The sequence below is a fragment of the Sus scrofa genome, unplaced genomic scaffold (genome assembly GCF_000003025.6).
Source record: "Sus scrofa isolate TJ Tabasco breed Duroc unplaced genomic scaffold, Sscrofa11.1 Contig2545, whole genome shotgun sequence".
NCBI lineage: Eukaryota > Metazoa > Chordata > Mammalia > Artiodactyla > Suidae > Sus > Sus scrofa.
Genome location: NW_018085120.1, coordinates 3,753 through 17,657, shown reverse-complemented (window position 1 = coordinate 17,657; position 13,905 = coordinate 3,753). Strand labels below are relative to the sequence as shown.

Here is a 13,905-nt window from a genome sequence, read left to right as displayed (position 1 = left end):
ATCCGAGCCGAGTCTGCAACCTATACCAGAACTCATGGCAGTGCCGGATCCTTAACCCACTGGGCGATGCCAGGGATCAAACCCGAGTCCTCATGGATCCTTGTTGGGTTCATTAACCGCAGAGCCGTGACAGGAACTCTCAGAGTGTATACTTAATTGGATACATTTCTTAATGGAATCTCTTGGCTTTGTAATTATCATGTTGCTGATATTTCTTTCTTATTTTAACACATACTATAGGTATATATAGAAGCTATAAAGTATGTTTTCTGAAAATTCAGGCCCTTTCAACCATACATGGACGATTAATATGAACTTACCTTAGATGTCTAAAAGATTTTTAACTTAGAAACCAGATAAAATGTTGATTTTTTTTGGTACTTTTTGTGGTTAAAGTAACTCCCATCTCTAAGCCCTATGCTTTTAATGATCATTATAGTAACCCAGCTGATCCTGCTCTTTGGTCTTTCTTGTCCCGAGTGGTTGCTCAGTATACTCAACGAAGTGCAAAGGTGAGTAATGTTCTAAATTCTGGCAAAAAGATAAAATAACTTACGATGTGGTAAATAATTTAAAAGTATTAACATTATCATTTTGGAAAATAATTAATACAACAAGAGCATTCTGTTATTTAATGCTATTTTCCATTAGTCATTCAGCAAGTAAGTATACTGAGTTTCTTCCATGTACTCTTTTTTTTTTTTAATGATTTTTATTTTTTTCCATTATAGCTGGTTTACAGTGTTTTGTTTTCCATTAAAGCTGGTTTACAGTGAATAGTTTTGTATTGTACAGCAAGGTGACTCAGTCACACGTACATATATACATTCTTATTCTCACATTATTATGCTCCGTCATAAGTGACTAGATGTAGTTTCCGGTGCTATATAGCAGGATCTCATTGCTTGTCCATTCCAAAGGCAATAATTGGCATCTATTAATCCCAAATTCCCAGTCCATCCCACTCCCTCTCCCTCCTTTTTGGCAACCATAAGTCTGCTCTCCAAGTCCATGATTTTCCTTTCTGTGTAAAGGTTCATTTGTGCCGTGTGTTAGATACCATATGATGTCACTTATATCACTTCCATGAACTTCCATGGGTGTTATGGAAGATACAAAGAAGGAGGTGGACTTTTTTGAACATATGTAGTTTATATTAATGATAATAATGTTAAACTTGTAATGTTGCCATTTAATAAGCATTAGCTGTTGTGTTTTTGAATCCCGAAAGATAGTTTTATTTAAAAGCTTCTTAGGGAGTTCCCTGGTGGCCTAGCTGTGAAGCATCCAGTCCAACATCAGTCCAGCATTGTCACTGTTGTGGCTTAGGTTGGATCCTTGGCCTGGAAATGTCCACATGCCATGATCATGGCCATAAAAGCTTCTTAAAGATAAGAAATGTCAGAAGACGTAAATCTAAACATGAAGTCATTGATAAAAGGGATTTTCAGTGTATTTTAGTTCGTAACAGCCAGGTATTTTCAGGAGCCTATAAAGTATTTTGTTAGCTTTTGTGGTTAATATATCCTTTTGTAGTTCTTGTAACTATTTGGTAAGCATAATGGTAGTAGCTAGTATGTTTTGAACACGTATTATGTCTATTAATTCTAATATCTGAAGTCTTTGTGCATCTGTTTTATTTCTTATTCTTACTGGTTATCACACTAGCTCTGTATTTTTGTCTGACTGTGTAAACTTGAAGATTATTTGTGGAAGTAATTTGAGGCCTAGGATTAAGGTACATTTCTACAGAAATTGTACTTTTTTCTGCCAGGTACTTGGGAGCTCCACCAATCTGGAACCACCTTAAACAAAGTTTATAGCTTGAGGTTTCTGGACCAGACAGGCTACTGTGTGCCTGGGTTTCAAGGTCATTTGAATCCTGGTTTATCCTGATTTACTTTTAATCTTGAGTGTATATCCCTTGACAGGGGCAGGGACTCAGCTTATTTGGATATGGGTTTCCTATTTACTCCCTCCTTATGTGAGCCCTGGCCTTTAATTCCTGTCCCACTAGCCCACAAGTCCTTCAGACTGAAGATTAAAATTTGTTAGAATCTTCAAATGCAGAATTGGCTTCTCTCTCTGGATTTCAGTTTTCCCTTTTACATTTGGCCTGCTGAGTCATTAATATCTTGTCAGCTGTCCAGTGCTTTTAAGAATACATGCTTTTTATTTTTATCACAGGGCTTCTTAAACTTTTATGCGCAAATGAAACCACCTGATAATTTTGTTAAAATGCAGATTTTAACCAGTAGTTGCAGGGTGAGACCTGATATTCTGCATTTGTAACTGTCTCCCAGATAATGTTGATTCTGCTGGTTTATGGGCCACACTTGAATAGCAAAGTTTTATCCTACAATTTTAGTTGTTTGCAGTGAGTTGGTTTGTTCAGAGAACCTGGAAGATCATTTTATTTTTAGCATTCTTTGTGTGCTAAATATGGTTTTTGAAAACATTTCTGATATACTATTTTTTTTTTGCTTTTGTCTTTTTAGGGCCACACCTGTGGCATATTGAGGGTCCCAGGCTAGGGGTCAAATCGGAGCTACAGCTGCTGGCCACAGCCACAGCAACGTAGGATCTGAGTGGCGTCTGCGACTTACACCACAGCTCATGACAACTCCAGATCCTTAACCCACTGAGCGAGGCCAGGGATCGAACCGCAACCTCATGGTTCCTAGTCGGATTCTTTTCAGCTGTGTTACGACGGGGACTCCCATTTCTGACATACTTATGATGTAAAATGAGGAGTATGGTATACTTCTGATTTAATATGAAGTTATTCTTAAAATTCACTTTCTTTTCCAGGTGAAATATCTCACTGAATTTTTTAAAATTAAGGATTTCAAATTGAGTTTATGAAAATATATGATGGTACAAATATTTTCCTTATTTTTAGCATTGAGGCAGTAATGAGCTTCATGATGCTCTGCACTTTAGTTACTCAATTTACGAGGGAGTGTGGACATTTTAAAAATACTGTATTTTTCATGAAGTGAAATCATGCTAATTTATCTTACAATAAGTTTTGTGGCCTCTCTTTTTTTATTCAGTTTTTGTTTCATAATCTTGTATATTATTAGAATACTGTATATTTGTTTGTTACTACTGTAAAATCATGTAACTTTTTGCCCTTTAATGAGTAATTTTAAAGCATCATAGAAAAGATTTTCTTTTATAAAAATATTAAACTGGTGTTTTAAAGCAGTCATAATAAGTTGGTACTTAAGGAGTTTCAAAGTTATAAATGGGGTAAAATCAAACTTTTCAAATGACTTAGTGTAAAGATTTTATCAGTCTTAATATTTACTTTTTCGTGAAAGTTATGCATTTATCTAAGTAATCATTTGTTTACTATTTTAGGGCGGTGCCGTAGCAGGAAATGTGGCTCATATTCTGGACTCAAATCATGGAAAGGTTAGTTTGCCCCAGCTCAAAAGAAGTGTTCTATTTGTTAAATAGTATTATTGATGAAAGAGTAATTTTTCTTCTTAGGCCTAGGAATCATATCATATCCAGTATAGTACTATTTTTAGTCACTTTGAAGGTCAGGGAACTATAAAGAGTTGGTTTTCACCCTTCCTTTCTCTTATGTAGAAGGCATTACTGTACACTGCAGTAAATCAGTTGGCTATGGGAAGCAACTCAGCAGAAGATGAGAAAAATACTGCCCTAAAGACCATTCAGAAGGCAGCTCTCCTTTCTCCAGGTAAATACAATCTTATCAATTTCATTATTTAGGATTCTGTCCATCTCGCACTTGCGACTTAAAGACGCAACATTTATATTTTTATAAGGGAATTTTAAAATATTTAAAGATTTTTATATCACTTAATTATCTGCATTCAGCTACTCATAATTAAGAGATAATCAGTTATTGAAGCAGGCTCAAAGGGATATCTGTTTAAAGATACTTTATTGACCATTATTGAAAATCTGAATTAAGTATTTTCAAGAAGTAGTTTTATTTCTGTTTTCCATCAGTCTGATGTATTGAGGTTTATTTATAGCTACTGAATTATTTAATAAACATATTCAGTTATTGTGTGTGTGTCGTTAGCTCCCTAAAGAGTGGAGATATGTCTTCTGTGGTAACTATTAGAACTGCCAAGTTGCTGGCCTCATCTGAACTAGCCTCATCCCTCCTCCAGAATCTAAACTATACCATACCCTAACTATACAACACCCTAAGATCCTTAAATGAGTTGTTCACTTAATCTTAGAAATAAGTCAATATTTAGAAATTGAGTGCACTTCAGTTGAAATTATTGGATTTTAGACCTGAGAGCTCCTGAACCATCATCTAATTTAGGTGTCTTATTTTATAGAAATCAGCTCCAGAGGAAAAGCAGCTGCACAGTTGACTAGTGCCTCGTTAGGTTTAAACCCAGATCCAAGACTCAGTCATTTATGCCTTTCATTACATAGTAATCAGATCTTATCGTAAATTTTAGGAAGTGCTCCCATTTTCTTACTCTGGATTTGATTATGTCCTATGTTAATTAAAATAAGGTACTCATTATCTGGGCAGAAGTTATTTGTAATATGGATACATATATATTTCAGACATTTGATAGAAGCTGTCTATTGAATGGAACCAATAGATAAGAAAAAAATTAAACTTGAGCTAAAAAGTATGTTTAAATGACTATATTGTTAACTAGCACTCCATTTGGGATTTTAAAATTATCCGTTTGTTTTTTCAAGGGTAGCAGAACTGAAATATTAACCATGTAAATATTAACCTGCAAAATATGACTTATGAAACAAAAGACCAAACAAATAAAAAACCCTTCTAAGTTCCAAATGCCAGTCCAGCTTTTTCTTTTCACAATTATCTTTCTTGGAAAGAGGAGATTATACTCATGCTCTATTTTATTACCTCCTCATCCCACTGCTGTTGGGCCTGCCCTCTTCCGCTAAAGGTGTGAAGGAAGGAAAGATCAGGTGAATGACAGGATATAAAACATGTAACAGTGTCACTTGGAATGATAAGGAGACTTTCTTGTGTGGCTCTTAGAACATAGGTAAAATGGAGTTGTCTTGAGCTTTTTCTTTGGCTCAAACTTTTTTAAGAACTGAGGAACTGGAGTTCCTGGTGTGGCTCAGCAGGGTAAGAGCCGGACTAGTATCCATGAGGATGCCGGTTCGATCCCTGCTCACTCAGTGGTTAAGGATCCATTGTTGCTGCAAGCTGGGGTGAAGGTCGCAGATGCAGTGTAGGTCGAAGATCACAGATGCAGCTCAGATCCTGCATTGCTGTGGCTGTGGTATATGCTGGCAGCTGTGGCTCTGATTCTGCCCCTAGCCTGGGAACTTCCATATGCCATGGGTGCAGCCCTAAAAAGAAAAAAAAGGACTGAGAAATTGTGTTATCTTACTTTTCCTATGACTGAGCCTTTAACATAGGGACTGAATGATGAAACAAATTTCCCTTTGAGACTTGCCCTTGGTGTTAAAAGTTCAGTTGACCTTTCCCAGTAGCACAGTACTTTAGGCAACTGAGATAACCAGTGAGGATATTTCTTACCCTCTCATACATTTGGAAAAATGACAAATATTGAAGGATATATATAATACTGTGCCGTCTGAAAAAAAGGATGAACTAGTTTCTCTTTAAGAAAATAAAATTTTTCTGGAGATACTATTTTACTTTATTTTTATTTTTTTGGTATTTGTAAATTCTTACCTTCATCTCTTGGTAGTTTTTAAGCAACATGTTTATATTGACAAGCCTTCTAACTATATTTCCTGTGTTTAGGTGACCCTGCTGTCTGGGCTGGTCTGATGGCAGCTTGTCATGCTGATGATAACTGCTCTAGTGAAAACACTCAGCCAAAGAGGATTGATTTATACTTGGCACTATTATCTGCTGTTTCTGCTTCAAGTAAGTTTAAAAAAGCATTTGATACATGACATATTAAAGATAAAGTACTCAGAAGGATATTGCCAAAAGGTATAGGCACAATTAGTCCTACACAAAAGACTATTAGATTCTCATCTAACAAAACTCAAAAACAAACCTTAAAATGATCATAAAGAACATTACAGGAATACAGAATAGCCAACATTCAACAAGGTAAAATTCCCAGTATCTGGTATTCAGTTAAAACTTAATATGTGTGCAAACAAGCAGAAAAATATCACTCACAATGAGAAGAAAACTCAGTCATTAGAAGCAGATCCACAAATGACGTGATGGAAATCTCTTTAAAATGTAATTGACAGCTTAAAGCACATATGACAATAGCACAAAGGCCAGGATAGAAAAATGGAAATATTTTGTTGTAAAGTTTTTCTATTCTAAGTGGTATAATATTAGAGTCATCTGTAAGTAATCCTGGGGGATTAGTTCCATGACCCTCCAGATAACTAACATCCACAGATATGCAAGTCCCTTATGTAAGTGGTATGGTATAGTTACTGTGCATATCCATGGGTTCCACATCTGAAGGTACAGAGGGCCAACTGTACTTGATACTCTAAACTTTAAAGTAGACATTAAAAAATAGTTATAATTTATAAGCCACAAAAGTAGAAAAGTGGGACATAGAAATAATCCAAAAAGGAGGAGAAAGGAGCATTTAATAAAATAAGAGAAAAATAGTAGAGTTAAACCAGCCATATCAATAATAGTGAAGTATAATGGTCGGATACCAGTGAAGGAAAGATTGACAGATTAGATTAAAAGCAGGAGCAAATACATACTGCTTAAAAGAAACAACAACAGGAGTTCCTGTTGTGGCCAGCAAAACGAATCTCACTAGGAACCATGAGGTTGCAGCTTCAATCCCTAGCCTCGCTCAGTGGGTTAAGATCTGGCATTACCATGAACTCAGGTATAGATCTCAGACACGGTTCAGATCTGCATTACTGTGGTTGTGGCATTAGACCAGCAGCTGTAGCTCCGATTGGACCTCTCGCCTGGGAACCTCCATGTGCTGCTCGTGCGCCCTAAAAAAACAACGAAAAAAAAGAAACAACAACAAAGCCTATTGTATACCACAGGAATTATATTCAATATCCTGTGATAAACCATAATGGAAAAGAATATAAAATACAGCAGAAATAACACAACGTTGTAAGTCAACCATACTTTAGTAAAATGTTTGAAAAGTGAAAAAACATAAAATGTAAGTCTATAATGAGTATAAAGACAAACATAACCTCACATTACTATATATAAATTGATAAACTACAAGGATCTACTTTATAGCACAGGGAACTATGTATATATATTCAGTATCTTATATAACATATAATAGAAAAAGTTTGAGAAAGAATATATATATTATATTTATGTAAAACTGAATTACTTTCTGTAGACCTAAATATTATAAATCAGCTGTATATCCATTTTTTTTAATGATAAAATAAAGAGACAAAAATAACCTAAAAGTGAAAGGATGGGAACAGATTATACCTGCCAACATTAAAGAAAGCTGGGGAATTCCCATTGTGGTGTAGCAGAAATGAATCCAACTAGTATCCATGAGGATGCGGATTTGATCCCTGGCCTTGCTCATGAGTCAAGGATCTGGCTTTGGTGTAGGTCGCAGATGCGGTCGGATCCACATTTCTGTGGCTGTGGCATAGGCCAGCAGTTGAAGCTCCCATTCAACTCCTGGCCTGGAACTTCCATATGCTGTGAGTGCAGCCTAAAAAAGCAAAAAGAAAAAGAAAAGAAAACTGAATGGCCATGTTAATTTCAAATGAATTAGATTTCAACGTAAAGAATGTTTCCAGTGATAAGGTGAGTCATTCACATTGGATCAGTTCCTCAAGAGGACAGTTTAGGCACCAATAACAAAGCTGCAAAACATAAAATCTGTGTTGTATTTTCCAATAAATAGGTAGAAAAGTCATGAAAAATACCTGAAACAAACTTACCAGACTGAAAGGAGAGATAGTCAAACTCATAATTATAGTTAGGGATGAACACTTTTTTTAAATAACTGATAGAACAATTGGACAGAAAATTAGTAAAATATATAAGACTTGAACGTGGAGTTCCCGTTGTGGTGCAGTGGAAACGGATCCGACTAGAACATGGGTTTGCATGTTCAATCCCTGGCCTCAATTGGTGGGTTAAGATCCAGTGTTGCCTTGAGCTGTGGTGTAGGTCACAGATGCAGCTTGGATCTGACATTGCTGAGGCATAGGCGGATGGCTACAGCTCCAGTTTGCCCCCTAGCCTTGGAACCTCCACATGCTACAGTGTGGCCCTAAAAAGACAAAAAAAAAAAAAAAAGACTTAACACTGTCAATTAACTTGATCTAGTTGGTGCTTACAGAACAGTTCTAACAACAGAGTGCATGTTTTTGTCAAATACACACAATATTAACCCATATATATCATATTATGAGCATTAACAGTTTTAAGTAAATTTGAAGGATTCAAATCATACAAATATGTTATTTTAATATAGTGGAATTTAAAAATTGGTAACAAAACAAATTGGGGAATTTTCAAATGTTAGAAACTTAATGTACCTCTAAATAATCCAGGGCAAAGAATAAGACAGAAGGGAAATTTAGAAATATTTGATTTAAATGAAAACCACATATTAAATTCTACAGTGCTGCTGAAGTACTGCTTATATGAAAATTTATAGCATTAATGTCCATATTAGAAAGTAGAAGAGCCTCAAATTGGTGATCTAGCTTCTGCCTTGAGAAACCAGAAAAAGGAAGAGGAAGTTAAACCTGAAGTAATAGAAGAAGGAAAATAAAGAGTAGAGATCAGTGAAACAGAAAACAGAAAAATATCACAAGCAAAATCTAATTCTTTGAAAAGATCAATAATTAATAACTTCTAGCCAGTCACCCGGAAAAAGCAAGCATACCACTGTCAGGAATGAAAGATGGCACATCACTGTAACTATAAAAGGCGCATAAGAGATCTTGTGAACACTTGAATGCCATTGAATTTGACAGTGTAGACGAAATGGACAAATCCCTTATTTTTTTTTATTTAATGATTTTTATTTTTTTCCATTATACCTGGTTTACAGTGTTTTGTCGTTTTTCTACTGTACAGAAAGGTGACCCAGTCACACATACACATGTACATTCCTTTCCTCACATTATCATGCTCCATCGTAAGTGACTAGGTATGGTTCCAGTGCAATACAGCAGAATCTCATGCTTATCCATTCCAAGCAGTAGTTGTATCTATTACCCCCAAATTCCCAGTCCATCCCACTCCCTCCCTTTCCCCCCTGGCAACCACAAGTCTGTTCTCCATGAAATGGACAAATTCCTTAAAGACACAGAGCTCACTTTAAGAAGAAATAAACTGAATAGCTTTATATCTATTAATGACACTGAATTTATAGTTAAAATCTTCTTATAGGAGTTCCGTCGTGGCTCAGGGGTTAACGAATCGACTAGGAACCATGAGGTTCGATCTCTGCCCTTGCTCAGTGGGTTAACGATCCGGCGTTGCCATGAGCTGTGGTGTAGGTTGCAGACAAGGCTCGGATCCCGCATTGCTGTGGCTGTGGCGTAGGCTGGCCAGCTGTAGCTCCATTGGACCCCTAGCCTGGAACCCCCATGTGCCGTGGGAGCGGCCTAAGAAATGGCAATAAAAGACCAAAAAAAAAAAAAAAATCTTCTTATAAAGAAAACTCCAGGACCAGATGATTTTCCAAACATTTAAGTAAGAAATGATACCAATTCTTTACAAATTCTTCTAGAAAATTCAAAAAGTGGTAACACTTCCTAACTTTCCAGTGAGACCAGCATTATGTTGACATCAAAAGATGTTACGAGAAAACTACAAACTACAGATGTAGAAATTTATAACAAAACATTAGCAATCAAATCTAGTAACACATAAAAAATAATATATCATGATCAAGTGGGGTTTATTAGGAGTGCAGGTCACTTTAATATTTGAAAATGAGTGTGACTTACCATATTAACTGCTGTGAAAGATGGCAAAGAGTTTATACTTTATGATTCATTTGCATGAAATTTTAGATGATGCAGACTGATCTTTTGTGCATGAAAATGATTAGTGATTACCTGGGGTCAGAGGGAAAGAGGGAAGTGGCTTGAGGACAGAAGTGGTTACAAAGGAGTAGGAAGAAGTTCCTCATGAGATGGATATGATTATTATTTTGATAGTGGTGATGGTTCACAGATGTATACTTATGTCACAAGTCACCAGATTTACAGTTTGAGTATGTACATATGTGCAGAGTCATTATATTGCAGTAAACCTTTAATTTTCTCAATAGATTATTTTCAGTTTTACTGACGATATTGTGGTTTTTCAGTGTTAATCACAAGGGTATATGGAGTTCCCATCGTGGCTCAGAGGAAACAAATCTGACTGGTAGCCATGAGGATGCAGATTTGATCCCCGGCCTTGCTCAGTGGGTTCAGGATCTGGCATTTCCATGAGCTGTGGTGTAGGTTGCAGACGTGGCTCGGACCTGGCATTGCTGTGGCTGTGGGGTACGCAGTGGCTATAGCTCTCATTGACCCTGAAAGTCCATATGTCATGGTGTGGCCCTAAAAAGACAAAACCAAACAAACAAACAACTATTAAATTTAAGTTATCAACCAAATATTCCTATCATGAACTTTTCAGAACCTGTCTCATGTCATAGCTATGGTTATTAAGTTTTAAAAGTTGTGTATGCATGGTAAATTTGATTGTAATACTTCTTAGCAACTAAACACTCCTCTGAGAACACACTGTAAATTGCAGAGAAAGTAACATGACTTTTTTTTTTATAGTTAAAGACAAAGAATTCTTGAAATTACAGCAGTCTCTTGAAAATGGTCTCTCTCCCAAGCTGTCACTAGTCTAATAGACACAGGAAGAGTATCTGAAGCTGAAGCCCTCTGCACAAAGGTAATGTTACAGAATTGAGATTCATGGATTCTTAGCCTTCTGGAATAGAGCTTATGTTATTTAAAGGACGTGTTATTTAAAGTGGTCGTGATCGTGACGATGATAATACCTAATATTTACTGTATGTTTACCAAAAGCTTGTTAATACATTTAGCAGTTTGTATTTGAAAAAACTTCCCAACAATCCTGTGACATAGGTATTTATTATTATCCCATTTTTACAAATGAGGAAACTAAGGCTTAAAGAGGGTCAGTAATTTACACAGAATTCCAGGTAGAGATTGATAGAGTTGCTCTTTGAACTCATATTTGTTTGATTCGAGGTTTTAATCTTTTTTTTGGTACCATTTATGGAAGCAGTATTTTCCTTTGATTTATGGTTACTCTCTGCAGAATACTATGTTGTTCAGCATCCCTGTGTTTTTCCAGAGTTCTGAACCACATAGAATGACTCTGCAGATTAAGTGGGTGACTGGAATTATTCAGTAGTCAGTTTTTACCTCCTGGATTGTAGGCTCTGTGAGTAATTTTACGCCTTGCCTAACACATAATAGGGCTCAGTAAATATTTTATTGAATGAACAAATCAGTTTCATAAACCTGCTCAGATAAGTTACTCGAAAGGAGAGGGTTTTTTTTGGTTTTGGTTTTTTTTTTTTATTTATATGACTACATTTGTGCATATGGAAGTTCCCAGGCTAAGGGGTGAATCAGAGCTGCAGCTGCAGGCCTATACCACAGCCACAGCAACACCAGATCCAAGCCACATCTGCGATCTACACTGCAGTTTGTGGCAATGCCAGATCCTCAATCCACTGAGCGAAGTCAGGATCAAACCTGCATCTTCACAGAGACAACATTGGGTCCTTAACCCATGAGCCACAATGGGAACTCTGATAGGGACAGTTGTAAACATTACTTTTTCTGAAAAATCTTTTCTCATAAACACTTACCAGGGAGATTGCATTGTCTTTCTAGAATTTTTTTTTTTTTTTAAAAGATCAATGTAAATTTTACAGAGAGAGAAGAATGGAACTTTGAAGATCCCTTTGGTCCTTGGATTCTCTGAAAAGCAGATTAATACATTTCTTCTTTATTTAAGAAATTCCAGCTAAGTTCAGGACAGTTTACTATAATACAGTGAATATTCAGTAAGCGTAAATTGACAGTTGCTTCTTGCTCTCTCTGACAAAATAAGGAATACTTTTATGAGCCCTTCCTCATCATTTTAATGTTCCATTATCTTACTCAGAAGAAAACAGTCACATATATTTCAGAAGTAAGACATTTAGGACATGACCTAATAATAGAAATTGAGAAGTATGTTATTGAGAGAGAAGCAATAAAGAAAAAATGTTTTAAGCAATAGTGGAAGGACTTGTTTGGAGAACTGTCTTTAACTTCTTGTATGTGTATATATATATATGTATACGTATATGCCACAAATACACACATATACATACATATTCAATATATGCATATGTAATATATATGCATACCTACACATACATTTATGTGTTTATGTGTATGTTTTAAAGTATAAGTAATGGCTTAAATAAATGGGCGAATGGGTTATTTCTTACTCCCAGTGTGTAAGAAGTCTGTGCCTGAAGGAAAGACAGTGAGTATCTTTATTAAGAGGTTGAGAAAGGGAAAAACTTACAGCGTTTTCCTTCTACTAGTATATTTCTTACAAATATTGCTTATTTCAAAAGAATTATTAGCCTTTACTGTAATTTGATATTTTCTTTAAAAATTTTTTTAAATTATAGTTGATTTACATGTTCTGTCAGTTTCTGCTATACGAAAGTGACCCAGTCTATTCATTATATATATATATATTATTCTTTTCTCATACTATCTTCCATCATGTTCTGTTAAAGTGAATTTTTATTTTCTTAGTTCAGCTATTTATATTTAGAACCTAATTTTTTCAGGATATCACCTGAAAGTAGTAAGATAAGTCAAAGCGACATACTAATTCTAAGATTATGACTTACAAACTGTAATAATAGCATTACTAAGTTTTGAGTTTAAGTGTAGACTTTGATATTCCCAATGTTCAATTTCTTTTTATTTCACTTTTGTGATTTATTTTTTAAAAAAAGGTTATTTGGGTTTTTTTTTTTTTTCAATGTGAAGATAGTTAGTTCTTTTTTTTAATCTTCTTATTTTTAGGATCCTTTTTTATTTGTATTTTTTTTTGTTTGGGTGGTGTTGTTGGGGTATTTTCTTTTTTTTTTTTTTTTTATAGGTTGTAATCCTTTCTTTTTGTTATCAGTTCAGCTTTAGAGGAACTAAAGAACTTGATGGATTTCCTGTTGTGGCTCAGGATTAAGGACCTGACATAGTGTCTATGAGGATGAGGGTTCGATCTCTGGCCTCACTTAGTGGATTAAGGATACAGCAGTGCCACAGCTGTGGCATAGGTCACAGATACAGCCCAGATCTGGTGTTGCATAGTTGTGTCCTTGATCACACCTGCAGCTCCATATTCAACCCCTAAGCCTGGGAACTTCCATATGCTACAGGTGTGGCTATTAAAACAAACAAACAAACAAAAAGATTGAACACTCATTTAGGATCTGCTACTACACCTCTTCAGAGCTTTTAAAATTGTTGATTAGGGGAGTTCCTGTCATGGCTCAGTGGTTAACGAACCCAACTAGTAACCATGAGGTGTATAGGTTTGATCCCTGGCCTCACTCAGTTGGTTAAGGATCTGGCGTTGCTGTGAGCTATGTTGTAGGTCACAGGTGTGGCCTGGGAACCTCCATATGCCGTGAGTGCTTCCCTAGAAAAGACAAAAAAAAGGAGTTCTTTTAAAGATTGATGCCTGAATCAATAGACTGTGTGCCCTTTTAGACGGCTCTGGTTACAATGACAAATTCATAATGATCACTATGTACTTTATTCTTTTTTGCTTTTTAGGGGCTCACCTGCGGCACATGGAGATTCCAGGCTGGGGGTCTAACTGGAGCTACAGCTGCCAGCCTATGCCACAGCAATGCCAGATCGGAGCTGAGTCTGCAATTT

The 13,905-nt window shown here is 35.9% G+C and overlaps 1 protein-coding gene across 1 annotated transcript in view; it reads left to right on the top strand.

Moving 5' to 3' along the window:
* LOC110258617 (tetratricopeptide repeat protein 37-like) overlaps nucleotides 1–6,324 on the top strand; it is a gene marked incomplete at its 5' end in the record, with an annotated part of 33,796 nt that extends 27,472 nt beyond the window's left edge. Inside the window, 4 exon segments of the mRNA XM_021081912.1 lie at nucleotides 440–512; nucleotides 3,367–3,420; nucleotides 3,601–3,712; nucleotides 5,765–6,324. Of these exon segments, the coding sequence (XP_020937571.1) occupies nucleotides 440–512; nucleotides 3,367–3,420; nucleotides 3,601–3,712; nucleotides 5,765–5,919 (394 nt within the window).
* Between the last annotated feature and the right edge of the window lie 7,581 nt (nucleotides 6,325–13,905).